This window comes from Condylostylus longicornis, unplaced genomic scaffold, assembly GCF_029603195.1.
Source record: "Condylostylus longicornis isolate FDR11 unplaced genomic scaffold, ASM2960319v2 ptg000017l, whole genome shotgun sequence".
Lineage (NCBI taxonomy): Eukaryota > Metazoa > Arthropoda > Insecta > Diptera > Dolichopodidae > Condylostylus > Condylostylus longicornis.
Genome location: NW_026577986.1, coordinates 6081461 through 6094509, shown reverse-complemented (window position 1 = coordinate 6094509; position 13049 = coordinate 6081461). Strand labels below are relative to the sequence as shown.

Here is a 13049-nt window from a genome sequence, read left to right as displayed (position 1 = left end):
TTAAAATATTGAATAGAACTAATCTATCTTAAAAAGTTTCTGCAATCCGAACTATATTTCAAACTGTGTAATTGATACAATAATGGATTCTTAATATGATACTGATCCTTGTTTGAATTTATGGATATTTTGATGAATTCATTACTCAATTACCCAAAAAAAGAAAACCGCACCCAAACCAAGAACGAGAATTATTTATCAAGGTTGACATTTTATAGTAAGCCTATATGATAAAATTTATTCATAGAGTCTATTAAATTTTTCTATTAAATTTACTTTATTTAAAAGGCAAAACAAAAAAAACAACATAAATTTTTTAGAAATTAGATTTTGGGATGGCGGAATTAATTTTTAGAAATTTGGAAACAAAAGAAAATTTGAATTATAAATAGGTACATAAATTGATTTTTTTTTCTATAACTTTAGGTCATTTTTTATTTTGAACCTTCCGGTAGAAGCAAAGAAAAAAAAAATAAAAAATATATTCTTTTTATAAATTCTTGAATATTCTTTGAATTTTTTGTGTTTTTTTTTTCTAGTTCAATAAAATTAATTCTTTTGTTGATAGAGGATCTAAAATTTTGGCTAACTAAAATACATATTTCTAACTTTATCTAAATTTTTGTTTTTGCTTATTCTCGTATATATTTTCTTTCGATTTTGGGTAAAAGGACAACAAAGAAAGTAATTATATGATTAATTTATCCTTGCATCCTTTTTTTTTCCACTCTTTGCACAGGAAATCATAAATTTAGGATAATGAAATTCTATTCTCACGATAAAAAAAAAAATGATAAAGAAAAAAAATATTGGGACAAAGCAAAAAATTTCATAAAATAGATAACAAAAATAAAATTAAGTGAAAAAAAAATATTTACAGGATATTTACAATCGTTTGATATTTTAATATTAAGAATTAGTATAAGAAAAAAAAGCATTGCGTAAAATAACAAAGACAAATATAGAAAAAGTGAAAGTACACAGAAAAAATGAAGCACAATGATTGTATTCTTCTTTCAATTTTGTTGTAGAAATAGACTCTAAAAATTGAGAAACATAAACACAATATTAACAAGATATTCAGAACATTCAGCTCCAAAAATATATTTTCTTTAAATTCCAGATTCGCTTAATTTATCCGAAATGGAGTGCATTAGTAAAAAGATCAAATAGATATGTTAAGTATGCAACTTCTCACAATATCTCCCTTTTGGTTATAAACGAGAATAGGTAGAGTTAAATGCTTTTATACATATATGACAATTAAAAAAGTAAAATAATGGCTCTATTACCATTTTCTTTTATGAAAAATTTTAGTACTATAATTCCAGTTATTTCCATAATATTCGATCAAATCCAACCTGAACTATTGTTTCGACTACATTCAATTTAAATAGAGTCGGCATTATTACTATCACATGTCATTTGTAAATATTTACTATTATATGTATGTTTATCATTTGGTGATCTTAACTCAATTAGTTTTTGAGTTATCGCTGAAGTGTACAGACAGAGATGGTCAAATCGACTCAGAATTCAACCCCGATCAAAAACATGCACTTATGTCTATATCCCAAACCATTATTTGTTAGTGTTATACAAAAGCAAAGGTAAGGTGGATTTGTAATACTCTTCGAACATATGTTCGAACGGATATAAAAAGGGAGATATTGTGATTTTTGTACATTTTATTAAATTTTATTTCGACCAACAAATTACAGAATCCTGACGATTTCAACATTAAAATTTTTCAAATATTAAGTTTAAATTTTTTTTTTATTTCATTTTGAATTTATAATTTTAGTTTTGATTTATTTTGTCATTTTAATCCTTAAATTTATTAAATAAAATTTTTAAACGAAAAATAATTTTTCTAAAGTAGATAAACGCACAGGTAATTTATGCTGCTAGATTGAATTTTGTTTTAAAATTTGAGCCCCAAAGCGATAAGTATGGTCTATTTTTAGTTACGGTTCGTAGATTATGATGCCATATTATTTGATAATAAAGAAAAAAGAAGAAAAATTAAACAAAACATAAAATTTAAAAATTAAAAGGATATTTCAATAATTTTTATTTAATAAAGTGACAAAAATTTACAATTGCTTTGTAATATTCAGTGAATATTCGATTTGATATGAAAAATAAAATAAAAATGTAAAATAAGACAAAAAGTAAAAAAAAAAAGGAAAAATTCAATATAAAAATAAATTTTTGTTTTGCGTCCTATTTCCGCCCTCATTTTTTTTCTTTTCTTTTCATTTCAATTTTTTTTCTTTGTTTTAGGAGCACAATTTGAAAATTCATGAAATTCTTTCTCGTTACAGGCATATTTAATTTTTTTTTTTTTTTGTTTTTTAAATTGTTTACCAACTTTCATCACATTTACATAATTTTTTCTTTATCATCTCTACATTTTTTTTTCTTACATTTTTCTTTTATATTATTTTACTGGTTCATTAGAAAATGAGTGAGGCTATGGTTATTAAATTCCATTTCACTGTTCACAGTCATAGATTTTTTGTTTTGTAAAAAATTCTTAGTAGCGCCCCTGATCGTCCTTTTAAATATATTTTTTATAATATTATTATATTAGTTAACGTTATTATTTTGTTCTTATTCTTTTACTTTTATCAATTTTTTTTTCATTTAATGTCCTTGTTATTCTTCGTTATATATTCTGCTCACAACAAATTATCCTTTTATCAAAAAAAATTTAAGGAAAAACAATGAATTTTTTCTTATGTTTTTTTCTTTGTGTATGTTTGTTTGTAAAAAAAGAGAAAAAATATTACAATAGTATGTGCCATTTTTTGTTTTGGATTTTATTTATTTTGTTTTTTTAGTAAACAATAGGTTGAAGAAGTAGACGTGATTCTTTTTAATAAAGAAATGGTTGTCATTTTTTTTCCTCAGTCTTTGTTTTTTTGTTTAAATGTGCCTATATCGAATTTCGATTATAAAGGTAAGATCGTATTGATAAAGAAATATCATGCATTTTATTTTTTGGAATAATAATATTAAAAATTAGAAAAGAAAAAGTTGTTTAAAAAAAATTTCGAATCAAACGGGTGAAGCGAAATTATTTATTTTATTCTTATATTTCATATTTTGAGAATTTGTTGAGGATAAGCTCCAGAGATTTGTTAATTTTGGTGCCTTAAACGTTAATTATTGTTAATTCATTTGGAACATAGTAGAATCTGATATCCTGAAAATTTAAGTTGAGTGCAGTAAGGCCAATTATAGTGGGGGAAAAAGAGTATTGAATGGGTTCTTTCTTTCATTTTTCATGTTTTTTTTGTTATTTTTAATATTTGTAGTTTTAAAGGTAGCGTCATCGGTTTTTGATATTACAAGTGTTTAATAATTTATACAATGTTAACTGAAATTGGGCAAATGGAAAATGGAATACAATGCCGGGCGATCAAACAATTTTAACCTAATCTAGATGTGCGTCGAAAAACTGATCTGAGGTCTTTCTCTCGGTATGACATTAAAGTTGTCACATGCGTTATAACCGGGCACTGTCTGATTGGTTATCATGACAGGAGAATGGAGTGTCCCGCTAATAATCTCTGAATGAGCTGCTGTGACGAGGAGGAGGGGAAGGCGGTGGCTCATTTTCTGTGCTCAAACAGGGTTCACAAAAATTTCTAAGGATTTGAAGTATTTTGAAAGCCGTTTATTAGTGTCATAATTGTACTTAGTAATATAATAATTATGTTGTCTTTTAATTCAATATTACCGAAACTGTGTCATCAGATTAAGTTTTTAGAGCAAAGAAAAGAAAATCGTCATTAATTTTGTCATAAGTTAATTATTTTGAATTGCATTTTAGTATAAAATATTCTCAAAATCATACAATCGGAAATTTAAATTGAAAAGTATAACTGAAATTTATTCCAGAAAATATTATACAATTAATTTGAATAAAATTTCAAAGTCCAGTAAACGAGTGATTTTGGAGGCAGAGTTTAATTTTTATAATTGAAAAGGTTCATCAAAATTCCAATCTTACTCAAACATTTCTTTAAAAAGTTTAAAAATATTTTTTTAATAATTCAAATGAAAAAATTTTTCAAAAGTGTTTTTTACCTCCATAAATTGAGCTCTTTGTTAGAAATATAAGGTTGCCTTCGGTCAAATAATTTTTTTTTAACAAAAAATTTTACTTGAAATTCTCAAAAAATCAATGTGATAATTTGTTAAAGATTTATCTTGCAATACTTTAGTAACTCATCATCTTTACAAAAAAAAAAAAAATTCAAAAAAATTTGAATAACTAAGCTAAAATGATTTTTTATTCTATTTATGTATTTCAACCGGACGAAAACAAAAAATAAACAACCTTTTATATTGAAAAATTTAATAAAGTGTATACGATTTAAAATTGAACTTAGAAACAGAAATTAAATTAAATTTTATTGTATTGAAAGATTGAAAGCCTATACAAAATGAAAGCAAAAAATAAAAAATAGAGAAAAATCTAGCATAAAATATTGTTCCTTTATAAGAATTGTAACAAATAATGGAAAAGAATTGAAAACGATTGGATAAACGTAAACGAAATGGAAAAAATCGGAAAAATCCTTTCAATGACCGACCAAACGACCTTTTCTCTTCCTTCTACAATAAAAAAATAAAAATACTTTCTTTTTTTTTAACAAATTAATCTCATTTCAATTCAATTTATAAATTCACAAGGATATTCATGCGTTTCTCTTTTTCTCTATATATACGAAAAAAGGGAAATTTTTGGGTGAAAAGAATTGAATGGGTATACGGAAAGACTAAAAAAAATCAAGAGAAAGAAAAATAAAATAAGTTTGACTTTCATCCCAGATAAGGATTTTCATTTTTTTTTGTTCATTTTTCATAAGTCTTTCTAAGCGTATCTTAGAAACATTTAAAATAAATCGTAACAAAAAAAAACAAAGTACAAAACAATATAAAATAAAATATAAATGGAAGACCTTTAAACAACTTTTAATAAATTGCTATCATCAATATTTATTTATTTTTTTTTTCTTATTCTTTTTATTATCCTTATGCCTATTTCGTTTTCAAACATTAATTTTTTCAATTTGATCTAATTTTGAATATGAAAAATAGAAAAATTTCACCAGTTATAAGTATACACATTTACATACACTTAGGTAGGTATGTTTGTAGCTACTATTTTTCACTAACATATAAAATACAAAATCTAAATATCAACTGGAATATAAAATTAGAAAGGCATCACGTATAAAAATAAATATTTCAAAATGAACAAGAAGAAAAAGGAAGAAAAAAATTTAAAAGTCGTCAAAAGATTTTATTTCATTTCTTGTTCTTTATTGTTGCCTCTTTTTTTTTAGAGGAAGTAAGAAAAATTTGTCAACTATTATCTTTTAACCCTCAAAATAATGTATTGTTAATGAAAAACTTGAGAATAAAACAAATAAAAACTTTTCAGACGATGTATTCCGACTTAATTATACCCTGCACCTTGACAATCTGAGTACAAAAACTTGTTTGTCAAAGTTTTTGAATCTTTTAAGCCATTCGATTAAAACTTCAAGGATATGTTTGGGTTATAATTTGACAGATACTCGAACCACTGCAGCCTTTTTATTTAAATTGTCAAAGAATATATGAGGAATTCAATTGGACACCCGTTTGCGAAGTTTCATATTAATATCTTAATTAGTTTTTAAAATATTTAAAATAATAGCTTTCAGCAGCTACCAAAATCCGTTTTCCGAATGAAATCAATTACAATAGCAGCCATCCTTGGTAGAAAAGAAACCACATGTAAAAGTTTGATGGCATTTGCTTCATTCATATTTGAGTTATCGTGCGAACGCACAGACAAACGGATGAGTGAACGGTCTAAACCAACGCAGAATTTTACGCTAAGCAAGAATATATTATACACATGCTCATACCGCAGATGACTCTTTCAAGTGTCTACAAAATTCGATAAAAAAAGTTGATATACACTTCACAATAATAACTAGAAATTAATAATTAGAAAAAAAATAAAATTGCATACTTTTCGGGAAAAGTTAAATTAAATTATTTTAATTCCGAATCAATTGAGATTTATATAATATATACTGAATATTCTTCTATACTTTTAAATAATTTTAAAATTTACTCAATAAAATGGATTATTCATTTGCTATTGTTTGTCACATAAGGGTTAAATAATTTTTTTTTAAATAATTTAATTTTCCTTTAAAGCTATAGCGATTTTTTCTGATTATGTTTCTAATAATCAGAAAAAATCTAAATAACATCAACTGTAAGTTGGGACAATCTTTTTGATAACATGTATTTTTCTCAAAGGGGGCGGATAATCTTATTTCCGAAAATAGATTTTTTTATTCAAAACGATATTTTAATGTCTTTTAAAATTATATTATAAGTATTGAATTCAAATACATTATAAGTATCTGTAGGAATAAAAGTAAATCTTAAAAATAATAAGGATAATAGTTCCCCTATGACCTATCCGTTATATAAAAATACGACTCATAATTTATATTATTTTTGATTTATTTCCAGCACATTTTCAAAGGGAAAAATTTTAAAAGTATTATTGAGCTTTTTCCATTTTATTTTCTAGTTCTTGTTCTTCTTGTATGTAGGAGATGACATAGTCTAGGAAATTTTAAATTTTAAACTATTGTGGCTTTTTAATTTGGGTTTTAAAGTATTTTTTATCTTTCCTAAATTTTAATTAGCTGTATAAAATCAATTATTAAATTTAACAGAAATGTGTCTCTTATAATATAGGGCAATGATTCATTAAAAACCCTAAATTTTATTTTTGCAATAATTTTCCTTTGACAATAATTTTATCCTCATGTGATATTTAAAAGAAATTTTCTAAAAATAACACAAAATAATATATAGGATGCTTATAGGGTGATATTATTGAAAATACTGCCGATAAAAAAGATTTATAATGATATGTGGTTGTGGACGACACGCAAATGTAAATAACAATAAATAGGATTAAAGGTATACTTTGTGTATTTTGCGGTTAATGCTATCTCATGATTGACATTATTTTTATTGTTATTTTGTCAATTATTATTAAATTATTATAGGAAAAAGGAGGAAAAAAATCTCAGGGTACACATGCAAGCAAAATAAAAAATTAATCGGATTAAATATACCTATAGGAAGATATTACTAAAAAGAATGGCATTATAGAAACTTAAATTCAAAATGAATATTATAACTGTTCTATTTAATAATTTTATACAAATTTAATTTTGGAATCTTATTCAATTTTATTTGAATGAGTCTTATAACAAATATTAAAGATTTTTATGAAAGATAATATTTTGTAGCACATTTTCTATTAAATCGAAATTGCTTCCATAAATCAATAAAATTCAATAAAATCAATTTTTTGAGGACTTTTCGCTTTCGACCGACTTATAATTTATAATTTAAATATTAAATGGGTTTGCAAACGGTTAAGTTCTCTAATAAATTTCACTCTTATATTAGCCGACATATTATATCCGAAATTTACAAGTCACAGACTCTTAACATAAAAAATTTATGATTGAATTAAGTGCTTAGATATTTCATTTTACGTTGAATTTTTGAAGCCTATTTAAGAATGTATTCTGCAATTTTAATTATAAGTTTGTAAATTATTGGAAGATAGAAATTTTTTACTTCTGTTCTCTCTTGAACTCTCTCTTTTTCTTCTTTTCTTCTTATGACTGAAAGAAATATTTATGATTCACATTAAAATAAATATGTGAACTTAATATCTTATGAATAATTTCAACAACATGAAATTTTAATTTCTTAAACTTATTTTCGAAAATCAAAATTTAATATATAATAGCATATACATTTCGAAAAATAGCTTAGGTGGTTTTCTTATCACATTTACAAAATTTCAATCTTTTTTTGTTGGCCACCTTTTAAATTTCAAAATATCCAGATAATATTAAAATCGTATAAAGGACCTTATATCATTTAAAAGAATAAATGTTCAATAATAAATATTATGATCCTTTAATCTTTGTGTGTGTATGTATGTATGTATGTATGTACGTATTATATATACATACATTCGGGCGTATTGAGTACAAAAGAGAGTGAATTATTTTAATGAATCCCTCTGAAGGGACATTTTTATTCTTTTTTGTTATTTTTATTTTTATGCCTATCAGAATGTTGAGGGCGAGAATCACAAAAAAAAAAATTTATATTTAAAGGTATACTCTTGTGTTTGTATATGTTTATAAATGCATGATTAAATTACAGTCAGTAATTTTTCTTTTTTTTTTTGTTTATATTTGTTTGGTTTATATATATGGAGTATACGTATTATAAGGACATTATAATGAACTCATACATCATTCTAATGTATAACAAAAGGAAACCGGTCTACAAGTAGTGGATAATAAAGAGATTCCAATAAATAAAGGAATAAAAATAAAAAAATATTTGGCTCAATGTATAGGGAGTGCATTATATTTTCTATATACATAATATCATACATGTATGTCATACGTGTTTGTAAGTCCCAAAGGGATTTTCGTAATGATTTGATTTATTTCCAGTAATTTAGTAATAATATTTTATTAAAAAAGAATTTAATATGAGTATATGATGACTATTTTATATTATTTTTGGTGGTATTTCAAATATTAAATTAAAAAGAGAGTATAAAGCTCGCGGAGTAGTATTAAATTATAGGTCACTGATACATAAAAGATTTTCATGAACAAAAAATAAAATTTAAATTTAATAATTCACGTGCCTACGTTTTTATTTGAGCTTTTACTCATTAAAATTTATATAAATTTTAGTAGTAATTTAGAAAAGAAATACGATCCTTCCTCTATATAGGTGATTAGAAATTATTTTCAAAATGTTTTTAACAATAAATAATTTATTATTGCTTTAATTTTGAAAATAATTAAAAATGAATAAAATCACCGCTTTTTTTTTCGTTTTCTTTTTTCTTTTTTGTAAATCGATTTAGTATTTCAATAATAAATTATAAAGATGTTATATAGATATACATACATATACAAAATACATAATAAATGATTTTACTCTGTATTTTATTCTATAATACAAAAGGATTATTATTATTAAAAGGATATTTCATTATTTCAATAAAAATGTTGTAGCTTTTCTAAAAAAATGGGAATTTAGTCTGTATTATGTACTGAATTATATTCGGTCCTATTAGGTTTATGTAAATTATTTTATAATGATATTTTAAATTGCTATACTGGTGTTGTTTTAATATAACAAATATTATGAAGATTTTTTGTTGAAAATTCTTATAAATATCAATTTATTATTTGTAGAATACTAGTAATTTTGTAATGTGAGATCGGAACAATTTACAATTGAATTGCAGAAAATTTGTAGAAATTTCTTTTAGAAATATAGTTCAAGAATAAACTCTTTAAGATGTGAAGCACAACTAACTTTTATTATAGGTCCATAATACAGTAATAAAAAAACAATTATAACAATATCGTTACAAATAATCTAATTCTTTAATAAATGAGCTATTTTTAATTCCATTCCGAGGAAATTTTCCAAAATGTAATACGCCAACAATTTGATTTCAGGCAAATTTCAGCTAAGTTAATCAATCATTTTAGGGTAAAATTACACTACAATTTACATATATTTTTTAAAATATTTTAATATTATAAAATTTTGTAATTTTATCACTCATATTAACAATTGAGAAATCTCATAAAATTGATTCATTTTCAATTTTCTCGATTTTTTTCTTCATAATTTGGCTCAAATCCATCCACGAGATTAAATATTACTTTCTTGAACCTGCAATCTTATACACTCAAATTGAAACAAAATTTGAAACGGGTAATTTTCGAAATTTCAAACAGATGATGTATGTATTGTGATGACCCTTCTTGTAAGAAGGGTCATCACAGATCTTGTAAGATCACTGGTTTACATAAAATATTCTGGTAAAATACTAAATTACGAATATTATAAATTGAGCTAACATTTGCCTACAATCAAATCAATTCATTTATTTTAAGAAAGAAATAAAAGAGGGACTCCATACTTCTTTTGTTAAATAATTTTTTTTTTCTTTCAAAACAACATTCGTTTCAAATTGATTGCTCTTTTTTCTATTCATTATTTCCTTCTTATTTTTATTTGTTTTTTTTTTTTTATTCTTATTTTATTTTTTACACTTTAATCTCGTCCTTTTGTCAGGTTTAATAAATATTTAAATTTGATTTAGTAGGACAACTAAGAGCCATATTAAATTATCCTTTTAAACTTTTTCCATTTTTATAATGCAATATAAAATGTCCATTATGGATAAAATTTCAAAAGATTTTCCATTTTCAAACATTAACCATTCACATTCAATTTGGAAACAAAAAAAAAAGAAAAAAAATTAAAACAAAAAAATTTTTTTTAAAAAACAATCCAAAAAATGTGCAGCTTTTAAAAAAGGACTATACACTCAAGGACCATTTTATGTAAGTGTAATACCTAAAGGATTTGAAAAAAATGTATATGTAGGAGTTGAATGTATATACAGTGTAATACATTTTTTTTTATAAAAATAAAAATACATTATGGAAACTCAGATATTTTTCGAAAAAAAATTTCTCTTTAGTGTGGTAAAGAATATTTAATTTAAGTTGAAATCCTTAAAGATGTTCTTGATTATTTAGCTTTGAATTTTGAATTTATTTAAGTTATTTTGAAATATTTTTATATTATTAATAATCAATATTATTAAGATTGATTTTTATATGCATTTCAGAGCATGGATTTAGAATTGCAATCACATATACAAAATTAAATAATGTATACATTATTGTATGAGTTGATATGAATTAAGGTACAAATATTAAATGAAATTTCGGTTCCAACTCATACATACGTCTTATTACTATAATATTTCTACTTGATTGATTTTGTTCAAAGAGTTTTCGATTCGCTTGTGTGTTCTTTTAAATAAGTTTTTCAATAATGAAGAATTTTTAAAATTTTTAATATATGTATAGATTCATATTGACTCTACTTAATTAAAACAAAAATTATTATTATTCAATTCATAAATTTTCTATATAATATGATAAAATATTGAATCTTTTGAAATTTTGTTCATAATAGCTTAAAAATGTCGGAATGTTTGCAAGGAATAGAAAGATTATAGAAAAACCTCAATATTTATTGAATTTTGGCCTTCCAAATTAAATTATATTTAAAGTTATACTTGTGATTAACAAATCTCTAGTACTTAGTAGTGACTAAGAAATAACTGTTATACATTGACGATGTTAATTGAATGTTAATGAATTTGTGAGTAATTATAAATTTCTTTTTTCCCATCTAATCATACTTATGCTTATTGAGTTCCCACCCACTTTTAAGAATGTTTATTTAAAATAATAGAAATTTGAAGTTGTATAAACTTGTTTTGCTTTCTGTAATAGCTATTATCCCTTGGAATGTCTTCAAAATGTTATTTGTTGGTAATTTCGAAATCACAAACATGACGTTTTATTTCTATCGTGAAATAACATATGGATTACAAACTAATCATAAAAAATAAAAGTCGCTAATATTTAACTTAATTGTTTTTAGACATATAATTGTAGAAGTTGAAAATTTTAATAATTTCTATAGATGTTGGTTTGATCCAATTTAATTAAAAACCATTTTAGTAGCTAATATTTCAGAATAAAAAAAAAACGTTTTATGCTCTCAGTACTTTATCTAACCCAAGGTGACTAGCTGTAATTTAAATTATTTTTTCATTTTTTTTTTCCCATATAGCATCTTGAGGCCATAAAAATAAATTACATTTAATTCGTAAAACCTTCATATAAAGTATTCAACAAAAAAAAAAACAACAATTTATAGCAGCTATATTTATAAGAGAACTCGCTTATATTATTCTAATTTAATTTTCTCATACATATTATATTAATACTGTAAAGAAAAAAACTTCAAAGTGAAAAATTTAAATATTGTGTTCATCTCTACCCTATATCATTATTCTTATATTATTACATGAACACACTAATTTTCTTGTACTTAATTTTCATAATAAATACATTATACATTTCCTTTTTATTGTGGTTTGTCTTCGTTTAATGAATTTTCATTGACTAATTTAAATTCAGTATTAAATTTTCTATACATATAATAATAAAATTTTTTGGAGTAGAACAGTATAATAAAGAAAAAATTAATTTATTTCTTCGAATACGTATTTTATCTATACAATGAACGCTACATTGAAATTGCGGCAAATATAAGTATGATAATTTAATTTTTACTTAATAAAATTAATATGGAAAAAAAAACTTACCTAATACACCTAACCGGAAATTTAATGTTACAACAATAACATTACCATGTGCAGCTAATACAGAACCATCATACGGATTTCCTGAATTCCATTCATATGATTCACCATGAATATAAACAATTGCTGGTAATGGTTTATTTTGTGGATCATCATTTAAACTTGTATATGCTCCACCATTTGTAAAAGTTGTTGTTGAACCACTATTAATATTATTGATACCAACATTTGGGCTATTAATATTTATATTATTAATATTATTGCCACCAATACCACCACTGTTACCACTATTATTATTTCCTATATTACTACCGGAATTACGATTATTACCACCTGTATTAGTATTAGTTCCCTGTTGTTGTTGTGATTGTTGTTGTTGCTGTTGTTGTTGTTGTTGATACTGTTGTTGGTGTAATGGTAGACCATCTGGTTTTAATAAACCCAAATTAACAGTACTCATAATATCACCTGAAATTTAAAAGAAGAAGAAAAAAGAGAAAATATTAGTTTTTCTTTATTTTTTTTTTGGTGCGTAAGGATATATGACTGTTATGCTGTACAGCTATAAATATACAATTATGTAAACGGAAAAATTTCAGAATTTTCATTTTATATTTATTTATTTTTTATATATATATATAAATTTTTATTATTAATTTCTGTAAATTTATACAATTTGGTATGTACATATAAT

At 23.6% G+C, this 13049-nt stretch overlaps 1 protein-coding gene across 1 annotated transcript in view; it reads right to left on the bottom strand.

The window, feature by feature from the left end:
• The window catches only part of LOC129606108 (uncharacterized), a 56746-nt gene extending 43927 nt beyond the window's left edge, over nucleotides 1-12819 (bottom strand). The window contains exon 1 of the mRNA XM_055516219.1: nucleotides 12359-12819. Coding sequence (XP_055372194.1) covers nucleotides 12359-12815 — 457 coding nt within the window. The 5' untranslated portion in view covers nucleotides 12816-12819. The remainder of the gene's footprint in view (nucleotides 1-12358) is intronic.
• Between the last annotated feature and the right edge of the window lie 230 nt (nucleotides 12820-13049).